Source organism: Setaria italica, chromosome VIII, assembly GCF_000263155.2.
Source record: "Setaria italica strain Yugu1 chromosome VIII, Setaria_italica_v2.0, whole genome shotgun sequence".
In the NCBI taxonomy this organism is placed as follows: Eukaryota; Viridiplantae; Streptophyta; class Magnoliopsida; order Poales; family Poaceae; genus Setaria; species Setaria italica.
In genome coordinates, this window is record NC_028457.1 from 34,914,832 (window position 1) to 34,930,802 (window position 15,971).

Genomic DNA, 15,971 nt, shown 5'->3' on the forward strand with positions numbered 1-15,971 from the left:
TATTATGCATCATCAACAATGTTATCTGTTTGTTTGGCAACTAATAGATTAGCGTCTTCGAAATCTTCCGTTCAACATGGCGAAATCTTAATAATAAAGCAACATATCTTGACGCATGCATCCGATAGACTGCTTTGCATTGAACATGGATCGTTCTGATGGTAGATTGGAAATTTGGAATGGACCTTATCAGGCAGATAGATGATGCTTTCGACAGGTTCCACATCGTCTCATTCACTATCAAGGTACATGGGAGTGTTCTCAACAGCAATATGGAGCTCTGATAGGATCTCTAATCCACAGAAAGCAAGCTTCACTAATTGGTCGTCATCAATCGTGCAGCCAGCGGATCCTTCATTATTAGCTGGCCTCGGATTAGGAGGGTTTCGATCTTCGGTCGGCGTTGGCTGCGTCTAAGGACATCGTTCCCTCCCTGGTGGCTTCGTTGTGCAGAACCCCTTCCCCTTTTGTTGTGCTTGTTGCGGTACTATGTGGGGTGACGTTCGATGGCTAGTGCTTTGATGGTTTGTATTAGAGCTATGTCTGTTGTGGTGGTTGTCTTGCCTTGGTTAATTCGTGTGGGTGTTCTTTTTCTTTTAATTGTGATATGTTGTTTTTTTTTATAATTTACTTCTTCTCTATCAATATATGCCCAGCAAATTTCTTGCCGGTTGCTTTTCAAAAAAGAGAAGGGTTTCGATTAATTGCCAATGCAGAGGAGGACATGTTTCTTCTCTCGATGAATGCATATCTTCTTATCTGGATGAATGGATATTTTGCACATACCCTAACCCTAGATTTCAATTCGGCTGCCAACATGCAGATAGTTAGCACGATGCTTTTTTTTCTGGCTTAATTTAAACAATTTGGACAACAAGATTTTTCACATGAGGAAAACAATATGGATAATAATTCTACAAACTTCTTGTGATCACAATATCACGAATGAATCTCCAGATGCACGGAGGAAAAAAGTTACAGTGCTGACAATTGATTGTTGAGCAGATCCGATAATTATTTATTTTAAAACCAGACAAAAATGCTTTTAAGCGGCTAGTAAAAATATGTTGCGGCAGGCTGGAAAATTCAGTTTACCACACTAGTCAGATTTGTCACAATGACAAGTTTCTCTCTATTAATCAACAAATAACATCCATAATGGAAACATCAAAGTCCAAACTAAATCAACCCTACGATTAATAACAAATAAGTTAATTAGTTTGGTAACGCATAACAGTTTTTCTTTACAATGAAGTGATGAACGTTGAAATAAGGTTAAAAAAACATCTGTAGCAGTCAGTTTATCTGAAAGTGTGCTATAAAGTTGAATTAATGCCCATGATAAAATTAGGTGTCAGTTTATTGCTTCCAATTTATTCAGGAGCATCACGGCATTCAAGCAGTCAGTTTATTAAAAAAAAATTGTAGCAGTCAGTTTATTCAGGAGCTAAGGCTAATGATTGGGACACTAAATCAATCTGCAACGGCATTTTCATCTGAGAAGGATGCGCTGCGAGCTTGATCATGTCGGAGTTCGCCAGAGACCTTGATGCCGGCGATCACCTGAAAGCGCACTCAAAACTTGCGATGAACTTTGGATTTGGTGCTGCATAAACTGAGCAGCGTTTTCTGTTATATTGACTGAGTATTTAAAGGAAATCCAAAGCAAAACGGGCAGCTAATCTCCCGGAACGTGCCGTGCGCATGCCTCTACTTGGCCACGTCATCCCATGGCCTTCGCACCACTGCACGTCGTCCCTAAGACTCGGACTCCCCCCCCCCCCAAAAAAAAAAAACTCTGAGTGCATCCAGCTCACAACTTGTGCACATGAACATGCACTGACACGCTAAGAACAACAAATCAAACAAAGTAGATACTGGGTGACCAATTGAGGGTTAAGTTCAACATCCAACCCCCCCCCCCCCCCAAAGCCTTGATCGGATCTCCTGGAAGCAAATGCGCCCAAGCGCCTTGGTGAGTATGTCCGCGAGCTGCTTCTCTGTCGACATGTGCCCAATGATGATCCTTCCCCCGATGATGCACTCCCGAATGTAGTGGTAACGCGTGTCAATATGCTTCGATCGGTCATGGAAGATGGAGTTTCTGGTGAGGACAATGTCATACATGTTGTCCACCTTAAGCTCCAGCGCTCCAGACTCCACTCCGACCAAGTCGTTGAGAAGTCAGCTAGCCAGACACCTTGACATGCGGCGGTGGCCGCCGCAATGTACTCTGCCTGACAATAGGACAGAGCCACAGCCTTCTGCTTGGTGGATTGCCAAGTGATAGGACTGTTGTCGAGGAAGAAGATGACCCTGCTCATGCTCTTCCGGGTGTCGATGTCCCCGGCTATGGCCCTGTTTGTATCCGCTTCTTTCCTGCTTATCGGTGGAAATAAGTCATAAGCCCACCCAAACGTCTTGCTTATTTCTCGCTTACCACGTAAGCCGCTTAGCCCACAATCGTGAAAATAACTAGCACCGGGCTTATCGTGTACACGGGATGGGAGTCGCTTCTGGGGCAAGCGAACCATTTTCCTCCGCTACCCTCTCACCCACCGACACCTCCACCGTCCGCCCCCGCGCCTGGATCCCGCGACGGCGCCGCCGGCTCCCGTCCACTGTCCGCAGATCCCATCGCCGGCTCCTGTCCGCGTCCTGCAGACCCCGCCGCCGCCACTCGGTTCGCCCTGCCCGTGTCCTGCAGATCCTGTCGCTGCCGCCCGGTTCGCCGTGCCCACCTCCCTGCCGCAGCTGGACTTGGCCCCCACTGCCGGCCGCCCCTGCCCACCATCCTCCAACCATCGCCACGCCCCTGGGCTTGGCCCCCTGCTGGCTGCCCCAGCCGGCCTCCCTGTACTCGTATCTGTGCTTCGTTCTGCTGTGGAGATGTTTCGTTGTGCAATTTGCAGTCATGGTTTTCTGAATCTTTGGTTGTAGTGTGCAGTTGTGATTCAGTGTTAGAATTTATGATCTCATTTTTTTGACAATGGAAATGGTGGTTGTATGATCTTAAACTAGTGCTGTTTGATATGTGTTGTGCGTTTATGTTCTGCCATTATCTCTGATTTCAATTGTATTTTGCCTAATTTAACTGTTCTGAATATTTCCATATCAAGCAGCATGTGCGAAATTGCTTCTTGTATTCAGGTTAAGTGAGTCAAGTCAATCCATTTCAAATAGAACCAAAAGTTCACCCTGGTTTGCTGAAAGCGCGAATCCAGTTCAATTCCACTTCAAATTTCATGGCTTTGTATCAGAAAGGTTACCTGGTTCTGGCTGGGTCTCATATTCTCTGAGCTTATGTCCATATATCCAGTTCATTGCCCTGTCTATAGCAGCAGGGTAGTAGCACTGCAGGTTTGCTAAATTCAGTGCTGCAATTCCCGTATCCATATCTCAGACTGGATCACAAATCACACAGCGATCCTTATATGTTTTTTATCCCTGTCTAGATGTATAATCACAAAACTTTAAGGTCAACTTTCAGGCATGAGCATGCCTTGCTGATGTCCTGAACCATCGCAATTTCTCATTTGCAGCTATTTTCAGTGCTCCTTGGTCGCTGTCTTCCAATGTACATCTTTACGAAGATTCCAAAGGGAAAAGGAAAACTCAGGTCTAGGCTAGTAACAGTAGCATAGGTAGGCTTTACTGGAGATTTGTTGCTGCTTCTGCAGGGTCCAGTATTTTTCAGAAATCATCATTCATATACATTTTTATTTATAGAAAACTCAGACTCGTGTTAGAACTAGTTAGAAAAATACTTTGTTGTTGTATCCATGACGGATGTTTCCATACTAGACCGATCTACCATATGAGTTTCATATTATTGTAATGCAATTTTTATTTAACAAACTCCAAAGATATTAGAATTATTGTCTTCTCCTTAGATTCACAAGAAAAATGAGCTATTATCAGCCTCAGGGGCATTCAGGTCAATTTACCAGCTAGATAGACAATCGACACAAAATAATCAGGATTGCCAAACACCCTGCTTATTCAGACAGCGGATTCTCAAGACAGCAGGCTTATCTGATAAGCCTGCTTGCCAGATAAGCGAGTTCCAGAAAAGCGGATACAAACAGGGCCTATGTCGGTGTCGCTGTAGCCGATCAACATCAATGTGTAATCCTCCTCCTTCCTGGCGTAGTGAAGTCCGTAGCTGCGCGTCCCAGTGACGTACCGTAGTACATGTTTCACCACGATGAGGTGCTCCGCGTGCAGCTTCTCCATGAGCCAGCTAAGGAACCCCACCACAAAGGCATGGTCCGGCCGGGTGTGCACCATGGGCGCCAGCGCGGGGTTGTAGTCCCTCAGCCCGCTGCGCTCTAGGAGCTTATTGGCATAGGCGGCTTGGCGAAGGGTGATGGCTCCCTGGTGGACCTTGATTCTGAGGTAGTACGACAGTAATCTAAGATCGCTCATGCGGAAGATCTCCTTCATCTCTGACTTCAACGTGGCGATGTCATCGTTGCCGTGGCTGGTGATGACATGATGGTGTTGAACTTGGCATTCCAGGCCATGGGCTCCTGCTTCAAGCCGTATAGCGCCTTCAGCAAGCGCAAGACCTTGCGCTCAGCACCCTTGACGATGAATCCGGACGGCTGCGCGATGTAGACCTCCTCTTTGGGCTCGTCATTGAGGAATGCACTCTTCACGTCCATGTGGTGGACTTCCCAGCCCTGGTGTGCCTCCAAAGCCAGCATGAAGCGGATAGACTCCATGCATGCCACCGGTGCGAAAACATCGTTGTAGTCAATGCTGATGTGATGTACGTATCCCTTCACCACCAGTCGCGCCTTGTGCCAGATGACGTTGCCATGCTCGTCGTGCTTGAATTTATAGACCCACTTGAGGTCGATGGTGCGGTGTCCAGGCGGGAGCTCGACAAGGTCCCATGTGGTGTTGTTGGTGATGGAGTTCATCTCGTCGATCATGGCCGCCCTCTAGCACGCATCGCGCTCTGCGGCAGCGAATGAGGCTAGCTCCTCGGCCGAGGTGAAGTGAAGCTCGTCGTCGAGGACCCGTGGTGCCAGTCCAGGCGGCATAGATGCTCCGACAAGGGAGTCGATGGCACATAATCGGAGGGGAGCGTCGTCGTGGTTGTCATCCAGGTCCAGCTCATCGTCAGATGGAGGGGACACAAATTGGATTGGTGTGTCTTCGGGTGGCGCAGCTTGAAGTACCAACACAGCAGTGAGCGCTGGAGAGGGAGTGCGTGGCGGCGTGCTCCCTTGCTCTACTATGGGCGTGCCCGACACGTACTCCTCGATGTACTCAATGGTGAATGGCTTTGTGCTTGCGGTGTTGACACCGTCTTGTTCGCTCCACTTCCACTCACCAGCTTCATTGAACATGGCATCCCTGGAGATGACAACGCGCCCGGTGCTGGGGTCGAAGAAGCGGTACGCCTTAGATCCGTTCTTGTAGTCGACGAAGATCATCAGTGCGATACGGTCTTCGAGCTTCTTCAGTCCTGGGCGCGTGTTCTAAGGTAGCGGATGGGAGGTCGCACGCCGTACCAAGCCTAGAACGGCGTGTGGCCATCGAGTGTGCGCATTGGCGACCGGTTCAGGATGTGGACAGTGGTGGTGATGGCCTCACCCCACAAGTAGCCCGATAGGTTTTTGGCCTTCAACATGCAACACGCCATGGCCATGACGCTGTGGTTGCAGTACAATCCATGCATACAGGATGTAGGGTATTACTCTCCAGAGGTCCAAACCTGTCTAAAACCCTCATGTGCCCTTTGTGTTCTCATGATCACGTTCGAGTTCTTGGTCTCACAATCGCCCTCACCTACAAATCAACCACTTGGGTAACCCTTGGTGGATTGTCGGGCATATAAATCCAACAATTGTGCACATGGCTCTTTTGTTTATTGCGGTGATGATGCCGGAGGACCCTATCAGGGCAGACTTCCTCATGCACAGAGTCATGAGAAGCAGAGAAACCAGCCAAAGAGCCTCCGGGAGGGCCCTGACTGACGGGCTAAGACATGAAGCCCTGCTGCTGCCCTAGTATCGCAAAGTATTGTTGTTCTTGAACCTCCAGACACCTCTGACTTTTTTCTTGGTCTCTCCTTGGCGAAAAAATCGAGAGGTGTGGGGGGAGGTGCTCCACCGATTCGCATGGGGTAGGGGGCTCGAGCCCCCCTAGCACCCCCAAGGAAATCTCGGAGTTCATCCATGAACTGTCTTTCATCCAATATATATTATATTTCATATCGACGTAGTTTTTTCCTTGTCTAGATCTTGGTCTTCCCATTTGAATCGTTGATATTCCCACCGCTTGACTTGTCGGTGCCAATGAGCCATGTTACCTCATCATACATAGCCTTAAGGTGAGGATCAATTGTCGAAGTGGCAGCAGGCTTTGCCACTATCTCGTCAACTTTGTGCCTGGTGTTTGGAGAGAAAAACACTAAGATTTTCTCTGCATGGGAAATGAAATGCAGGCGTGCTAGTGTACGAAGTACGCAACAAAATTCAACAAAGACAAAGTAGGGAGTACATATTTTGTTCATATTTTAAAAATACAAATACAGATTTTACTTCTCAATCTTGCGTCAAGCCATCAAGGCGACCCAGTAAATCATACTCCTATCGGTGCTCACAAAAAACCTGCATACGGGTATCATCGCAAAGAAAGATGACAAGTACATACAATGGAGTAGCTGGCATGGATAGGTGGAGGCCAATTGAGCTAATGCAGACATGTCATTTACATTCTACTCTGTTCTGATTTTATCATCATCAAAATATAAGCTGAGACGCTCCTGTTGTATTGGTATTAGTGTTTGACAACAAACTCATGACTCAGATCTAAGGCTTCCAGTTTAGAAACTTGCTCGAGCTTAATTTCCTCAAGCTGATCAACATGGTGACAGGATGTATAATTGCACACTTATCAATCAAATGGTTTAAACCAACCACTTAATAATATGGATTTTGTCTAAATAATATTATATGCACGAAGTATTTCTCTTTTTGACGCAAACCTCATTCATACTTCATAGACTCCCATTATCCATCAAAAATTCATAATCATTATCCCGTGCAGCTGCACGAGTAGATGGACTAACGCCATTAATGCAGAACGCAGGACTGTTCTATGGGCGGTCGCGTGGCGACGGCGACTAGATGCCGGGCACGGATACGCGGAGGATGGGGCATAGCAGGAGGTCGTTCTTGCGGCGCGCGGTGATGCCGAACTCCTCGGCCATGTCCAGCTGCGCCGGGTCGGCCAGGCCGGGCACCTCCCAGTCGAAGTGGAGCAGGAGACCGGCCAGGAGCCCGAACGGCATGCCGGGACACATCCTCCGGCCGGCGCCGAACGGCACGAGCTCGAAGTCGGCGCCCCTCAAGTCCACCGCCGCCATGGCGGCGTCGTCCTTGAACCGCTCCAGCTCGTGCCGCCGGAACGCCTCCCGGATGACGTGGTGCAGGTACTGGAGCTCGCCCAGCTCTTCATAGCAAAAGTTTTTATTTCTTCGTGATCGATTCAGCTCAACACTGAATCTTTCTGATCGCAAGGACTGATGCAAAATTTCAGACCAATGGTACACTTGTGAATCTGAATCAACGTGTCTCGCAGCGACGCAGGACGCGGCAGAATCGGCAGCGCCAACCCAATGCGCTCCATTGGTGCAGAGGACATGTACCTTCAAACAGAACGTGATGGCAGGTCTCAGTCTCAGGCTAGCACCATTGTCCGGCCATGTGGAGGAGTACGATGCCTTGCAGGCAGCCTGGTCCGCGCGACAGCGACTACTCCGCCGCACAGGCACGAAAGATATGATTGTCTGAGTTGGCCAATAGATCTTGACAGACGGATCATTAAATGCACTATGGTTCGACTTAGAGATTAAAGTGGTATGGATATTATCCGACAGAGGAGGTTAGAAGGTCCGAATAGGATGGATATTAATATTCGACACATCTTATCACTATTCGTATCCGAATTCGATCCGAGAAAAAAAAAACTATTTGTATTTGTATCCGATCAATTTTCATCCATAGTGCTACTCACAAGTCACAACCCAATTTTCATCCATAGTGCTACTCACAAGTCACAACCCAACCAGCAGCAACCTTGCATGAGAAGAGGATCAATGTAAACATTTGATCGACCACATGACCAACCGAGCATCTCATTGTTGCCACTGATACAGTCCACCATAAAAGTAAAGTCCCCGGCCACGGCCATCTCGTAGTGATGGCATGTAGGTCGGCACAAGCATGGCAGCACAGAAATGAGAAGATGTGTACTACAAGTACGTTCGTGTGTGATGATGTGCTGTACAGGATATATTATAAATGACAAGGCTAAAACATACGCAAAGTCCGTGGCCATATTTTAACTTGTCTGGCTGTGTTATTTTAGGTCAATATACTATCAAATTGTAAACCTGACTCATAAACTTGGCTTTGAGTATTATCTAGATCCTTATATTCTTTTAAGTCCAGATAGGCTCCCTCTTTAAACTTGGCCCCAGGTGCCATCTATGCCCATATAATCTTAAAATGTAATGTCATCCCACCAATTAAGCATGGAATGATCAAATGCTATGCCTTAAGCCATTATTTTCATTCCCTTTTGCTGCCCCTTTAACTTCGCCTCATATTTCATTTGGTAATTTATGTTGTAAATAAGCATCGGAATTAGATCCAATAGTACCACTACCAACCTCTTGGATCATACACCACTTTGAGCAAATAGTGTCATTGTTAAATAAAAGTGGATTCCAGGCAGCGCAACATCCGTACAAAATATTGATGAGTACAAGTCCAAGAAGCTTGTTGATTTTTCATTTTGGAAGTGATATCTTAGCTACCTAGGTGTGCATGACAGCCCATATTCTCTTCTTGAAGACATTTCAAATGGACGAGAGGGTATAATTAGTCCAAACAACTCAAGGAGCCATTGGTCCAACGGCTAGCCACAACACAAAGAGCACCGGAATATCCGACACTCTCATTTTGGGTAGCTATATCCAGTGCACCCCTTTCCTAATCGCAGTGGCAATGGGTAGTTTTTAAAGAAAAATAGATGATATGACTATTATCATAAGTTTTATAAGATTTATGTTTTTTCTAATGCGTCCCTTTAGGATTAAGGTGGAGATAGCAAGAGATGTTGTGTAGCGGGGGTGACTGGGGGATATAATGTAGTGTTAGTAGTCTAATTGTAACCAGCTAGCTTAACTCGTCTAATCAAACACGGTGAATGATGTTTAGTTGAATCATATGCCAGGGAAAGGAAAAGTCCATTTGATGGATCGTTCCCACTTGAATCAGGTGCTGATGTATTGTGCTATATAATACACGGTATGAGTTAAGACCCCTTGGATAGAATGACGTAGCACAAAATAAATTTTATTGAAATAATACACGTCATTGTAACAGTGGCACGGTGACACAATTCCACACACCAGTAGAAAATCCTTCCTTAGTCCCGGTTAGGAAACCCAAACCGAAACTAAATAAGACTCAATAATGAAAACGAACTACTCGTGGAGCAAACTAAGGTGACATGGAACCAGCAAATTTGGTCTGTAATCCCGAATACAGAGTCGAGATTATTATTAGGAAACAAACAACTGATAATACACAGATATTTCCTTAGCAGATCTTGTTTGCCTTGCACTAAGAGGAATCTAAAGGACTGCAAACTCATGCCTTCTGGAATTTGCATCCAGTATTATTGCTGGAAACCTACATAAGGTTGTGCAGATAGTTAATCAAGGGAATATGTATAAGTTAAGAAATCTCCAGTTTCAACTGCCTTGTACAGGCCTATGTATGTCACAATATAAAACAGAATGTTTCCGGACGAAGTTGTGTAGTTCGATACATTAGGTGTGAAATTTTTAGCACTAGCAGCAATATATAATGTGAATAGAAAAGGTTCAACAAGTATCCAATGCATCATCAGCTACAATGGTGTTACTAGTCATATAATATTATGAAAGTTCTGTCAACCGAAACTGGTAGTAAACTTAAATAGGAAAGTTGATGCTCATAATATTAAAAATTGGGTTTACTTACGGTTGTAGAGTTCATTGGAGTGTAAAACGCATGTATTTTGAGTTCTGAAATCCTTGTGTTTCCGATATATCTGATTTCTGTGCGTTTGATAGTACCCTTAGCCATAGCAAGTTCTCCGGTCCCTCCAACAATGCTCCACTCACCATTTATTTGGGAAGTTCCAGATATTTGTAGCGTGGACCCATTGAACCTATGTTATGCACATAAGCATTAAAGAATATAACAAATGTCTGCAATATATCATACACTACTACAACATCAATGAAATGTGTGATTCCGTTGGGTTACTTGCAACCGATCATTATATTATTTTTTCTCAACAATATGTTTCCCTGTTTGGTACAGCTGTGAGGAGAAGCCCTTCTCAAATAAGCTGCACAAATATGTGAAAAACGCTTCCCTAACCAACTTCCGCGTATTTGTACAAATGGGAGTTGTGGGAAGAAGGTGCAAAAACACTCACTGTTTGGCTGCTAGTTTCAGCTTATTTTGCTCACAAGCAGGGTTTAAACTGTTCCAAATAAAGCCTATATCACGTGATAGTGTGACATAGGGAAAATCCGATGAGTAGGGTAGGACTTGTGTCAAGAGACCATAATGATGTAAGAATGGTATTTTCTTTTATAACCGGCAGGAAATGAACAAATGAGTAACTAATGGTGCGCTTTGGAGATATTACCAAACATAAGTATTATCTGTAAAAGTAAGTACATGGATCTGTTTGCGAGAGGTTGTGAAAGTAGATTGTTGTCTTGTGCTAAAGAAAAAATTCTCACCTTTTATCCCCAAACACTAATCCAAGGGAATATTGATACACATCAGGAGTATTGGCTACTTGAACACTTGTGCCCTGCATATGACCGACGATATTTGCATCGGGACCTGGCCCATCTGTTACCAGCCACGAAAAGACCCAGGTTGTACCCATTTTCGCTCTGCTTATAATGGTCACTCCGTTAGTGTCCGGTCCGTCATACACCTCCTTAATGTATAGGGTCATCTTAAGCTCACTTTGAACGGAATCTATTGTGTAAGAGGCCATGGCTAGCGGGAGTGATGTGTTCCCAGTGAGAGGGGAGAGGCTGTGTGTTATCTGAGGAGGAGATGGGTTGTATTTATAGATGGAAGGTGTGTGTTTTCTGAGGAGATCTGGAGAAGGGTTGATGGGTGGGTTTTTTTTTTTGGCTGAGTACACATAAAAGAATATCACTATTACTAATTAATTGGAGGTTCTTTTTGAAGCCTTCAGGTGAAGTCTTCTAAAATATTAGGTGGACACTATAAAAAAAGAGGGAAATCTTGAAAATTCTCAAAAAAAGCAAAACATCTTGCCATCAATTGGTAGACTCAAATCAATATAGCAATTGGATGTATTATATTCTCTAAAAAGATACCCTCCTATGTCATTATGAAAATAGCTTAATAATAACCCCCCTAATTCAATCATATTTTACGAGTTTACGAAGTGAAAGCAAGATCCAAAAGTAGTAAGGTTACCACATGTGAATGTAGTATACAAAGTTTAGTTATTATTTTTATATATAAAAACAATTAAATATATTTTATACTTTTCATGCAATAAAGCGCCATTGATAATTAAAAAAAGGATCATGGGACCCACTTAATAGAATAGTAGGTCCCACCTAACAATGTGCAGAGGTCCCACTTGAATCATACTCGGGTCCCATGTGGATCTACCTGAATGTGCGTGGGTTCCACTCAAATAGTATGTGGGTCCCACATGAATCCCACTTAAACAGGTCCCACATGGATCCCACTTAAACAGCACGCAGGTCCGATGTGGGGTCACGATTCACGAGGAGGCTAAAAAGCTAAGCCCTTTATTATAAGTAAGATAGATAGATATAGCTCAATGCGACCACGAGCCCATACGTGTGCTGTTAAAGAGGTAAGCAATATTTCACGTATAAAAGAGTATGCCTGTTAGTTCCTGCCAAGTACACATGGCACGCATACTGCCCTCTCTCGCCGCACTACAGGGAAAGCGCAGTAACAAAGGGGTGGTTTTTAGTACCGGGTCAAATAACTAGTGCTAAAAAGGTATTAAAAAAAAATGAAATCTAGCTAGGCGCTCGGCCCCGTATCCCGCCAGCCGCGCAAGGCAGCCCCGCTCCGCCGCCAACACCACCCCACTAGCCACACCCGGGTGCCCCACCCCGCAGCCGCCGCCGCCCCGCCGGCTGCCGACATCCGCGGCCCCGATGGAGAGGGAGAGGCAGAGGGAGGGAAAGACAATATCTGTGCCGCCGCGTCCGGCCCGCCGTAGCATCCTGCCTATGCCCCGCTGCCTCCGACTGGCCGCTGCTCCCCCGCGCGCCCAAGAACTGCCCCGCACCTCGCCCCGCTGCCTCTCCTCACTGCTAGTGAGGGGCGAGCAGAGGTGGAAGGGGAGGGACAGCAGAGGGGCAGGGCGCGGGAGAGGAAGGGGGAGGGGAGGGGGTGGGAGAAGGAGGGGGAGGGGCGGCGGTGGGAGAGGGATGGGGAGGGGGTGGCAAGCGGATAAGGTGGAGAGAGAAGTGTGAGGGGAGAGAAGAGATAAGGTTGACGTAGAAGAGATAAGGGGGATGGGAGCGGGTAGGAGGCAGTCGATAAGGTTCGGAGCTCTTTAGTACCTGTTCAGGGCTCCAACTAGTACTAAAGGTTACCCATTAGTGCTGGATAGAACCTCCACCCGGTACTAAAAACCCTTAGGCACATTAGTACCGGGTGGAGCCTCCAACCAGTACTAAAGGGGGTCCTGGAGGGCTCCTAAGGAGCTATCCGTTCGACCCGATACTAATGCTAATATTAGTATCAGGTCAAAAACCAACCGGTACTAGGGGTTAGGACCAATTTTCAGTTTTCCAGTAGTGCGGGCCAGTTAAGATTGCAGGCCCAGCCGGTAATTAAGGTGTGCTTATAGCCAGTCAGTGTATCACACGAGGAGGTCAACTCAGCCTAGATCGGCTAAGGTCAATGCGCAGTTTTATTGCACTGTTAACTTAGTAATGATACCTAATGAGTATCATGGGGATTACTCATCAGGATGAAAATCACCCATATCTAGTGAAACTCTCCCTTCTCTCAATCAGAAAAATTGCTGACGTGGTATACAATTTAATGCTAATGAAACTCACATGAAACATTCCATTGAGACTGACCTTATTGTTAATCAAATTAAGCTACAAGAGAGTTTTTGGGCTGGTCTACTCCCTCCATCCCAAAAAAACAAGTCACCCAAGGATTTTAGAACAAATTAACAAGAAGGTAAAATGACCTCAGTTACTCCTATTTATTAGTCATATTTTGCGCTAATTAACTGCCGCATGCCCGCATACACATGCACACATGCTAAATTGAGTATAATGATTTACTTTTTAGATAAATTTTGTATCACAGAATTACTTATTTTTTGGAATGGAGAGAGCACATCTTAAAACCCAACATGTCATTTTTCTCAAGTAATCACCAAACTCATATTATCAGGACGGATCTATATATTGAACCTCGGAACTATGCTAGGGAAGCGAGGAATTGAAATGGAAGCAAAAATGAGTCCAGAAGGAATGAATGTCGGGAATTTCTACATAAATTTTACAAATTTGTGATAGTCCTGGAACAACCTGAAAAATAACCTGTAAGAGAAGATTGGAAGATCCGAAACTAGCTAGCGGCCTAGAATCCACATGTAGAGCAACACTTTGAATCAGTTGTGCGTCTAGACTATTTATACTTTTATAGTAAAATGATGGCGAGCCGTTCGTGGACCGCGGAGCAGAGACTGTCCTCTGCTCGATGATAATTCATCAACACGGGATTGCTGAGATGCGCCACCTTTTCAACACGCCACTGTTCAAGAGGTTGCCAGTAGGTTTGTTAACGGATATACCATGGAGTCATGGACACTATGTGTTTTCACTTGGGTGGCGGAAGCAGCACCACTACCGGAAACTGGCACTTTGCGCCGAGTGTTTTTATGTTTGCCGAGTGTTTTACCTCAGGTACTCGGCAAAAAACCTTGTTGCCGAGTGCTATCAAAAAAACACTCAGCAAAATAATTACACTCGACAAAGGGTTGCTTTGCCGAGTGTCCTAGGTTGGACACTCGGTAAAGTTTTCTTTGCCAAGTGTCCCATATTGGACACTCGGCAAAATAAGTTTCCTATATCTACGCGTGGACCTCATCTCCCCTCCCTCTGTCCAAATCCGCCCGGTCCCTCCTCTCTCCCGAGTCCCAATCCACCCCGGCCCCTCCGTCTCTCCGGCACCGCCGCGCCCCTCCCCTCCTCTCTCCGGCGCCGCCTCCACTCCCCTCCTCCCCGGATCCGATGCCGCCCTGCCCCTCCTCCTCGGATCCGGCCGGTGTTCCACCCCTTCTCCCCGGACCCGGTGCCGCCCCGCCCCTCCTTCCCTCCCCGAATCCGGCGCCGCCCCTCCCCTCCTCCCCGGATCTGGCATCGCCCTGCCCCTCCTCCCTAAATCCAGCCACCGTCCCTCCCCCTGTCTCTCCCGGTGGTGGCATGGTCCTGGTGGTGGCGGCAGTGGGTGGGAGGCGTGGTGGTGTGGCGTCGACGGGAGGCGTGGTGGTGGTGGTGGTGGCGTGGCGGCGGCGGGCGTGGTGGTGGCGGGCTGGTGGCCTCGCTGGTGGTGCCGAGGATGACACCGCCGTCGGTAGGCGCAGGAGCTGTGCGAGCATCTCGAGCGCGAGGACCTCCATCTCAGTGGTGGCGGGTTGTTTTTTGGGCACTCGGCAGAGTTTTTGCCGAGTGCCCAACAAAAAACATTCGGGAAAAAGCGTATGCCGTTAAAAATTATGCCGAGTGTAACACTCGGGAAAGCATTTGCCGAGTGTAACACTTGGCAAAGTGTTTGCCTAGTGTTTTTGGGGCTTTGTATCCCGTAGTGACAGCAAGCTCATGCAACCATTCCACTATATAGTATGTTGGCTGCAATTAGCGCACCAATTTGTGAACCGCAAGCGATTAGCTGTAACTTTTCTCTTAAGTATTTCATCAAGGTTTATCATTCTGTGGAATAAGTGAAATGCTGGCTCTCACTTCATACTAATCTTACTAACGAAACTGAATGAATGTATTGTGTAGAGAGACAGACTAAACTAAATAATAGCACAAGATAGCAAATATTAGCACACGATATGAAATAGAGATAGATAGACGTTCCCTCCTTAGGATCTAGGTTCACATGAATATGCATCTATTATACAAATGGGTGCTACCCTCACTAGCTATCACAGTGTTTACGTGTTCACTCAACCTTTTTTTCCCTCCTGTATACTGTCACTACACAAGGGTAATCAACCACCTTGCCCACACACAGAATATTGAAACATCCGCAAAGTTAAGCTAATCACCATGATTACCACAAACTCTACTAAAAACATATATTGTATAGAACAGAGAGCTCATATATGTAAACGAAGCATTGTAACAATATAGACTATGATATATTAATGGGCATAATGAACATGTAGCGGTTGTATATCAAGGATCCTATCAACCTTAGGGATGAAGAAAGGTTTTACCCCATTATCTTACACATGTTGACGCACAAATAGGCCAATCGGCCTAGGGTTTCCTCCCTCCTCTAGAGGTTCCATTCAACACCGGAGTTCCTGATCAAATCTAAACTCTATTCCTTCTCATGTGGTGGTGGTGGAATGTGATGAATGGCCACCAACTTGCGGGGTTGATTTCCCTGTTGAATGTCCTAGTATTTATAGTTGTCGGCATTGGTTAGGGTGCCTTTTGGACATTACCGTGAGAAAAAAAATCAAGGATCGTCAAGGGCTTTCATCTAGCAAAAGGGCGCATCGATAGGGGTAAAAATAGGCCAGGCTGATTGGCTTGGACCCCTTGGGCCAATCTGCCTGCTCTTTACATGCCTCAAACGTCGAAGCGC

General features: G+C 46.2%; 2 protein-coding genes across 2 annotated transcripts; both read right to left on the bottom strand.

Moving 5' to 3' along the window:
- Positions 1-7,141: 7,141 nt before the first annotated feature.
- Positions 7,142-8,211, bottom strand: LOC106804481 (cytochrome P450 71D10). The gene is made up of 2 exons (XM_014805653.1): positions 8,097-8,211; positions 7,142-7,527 (listed from the first exon to the last, which is right to left on the bottom strand). Exons 1-2 carry the CDS (start codon positions 8,209-8,211, stop codon positions 7,142-7,144), a joined length of 501 nt encoding a protein of 166 aa, XP_014661139.1.
- A 1,148-nt stretch (positions 8,212-9,359) lies between these two features.
- On the bottom strand, positions 9,360-12,342 carry LOC101782921 (dirigent protein 2). Its single transcript, XM_004979717.3, has 4 exons — positions 12,216-12,342; positions 10,829-11,237; positions 10,053-10,242; positions 9,360-9,719 (listed from the first exon to the last, which is right to left on the bottom strand). The coding sequence occupies exons 1-4, from the start codon at positions 12,340-12,342 to the stop codon at positions 9,678-9,680; spliced, it is 768 nt and encodes a 255-aa protein (XP_004979774.2). The 3' UTR covers positions 9,360-9,677.
- Positions 12,343-15,971: the final 3,629 nt, after the last annotated feature.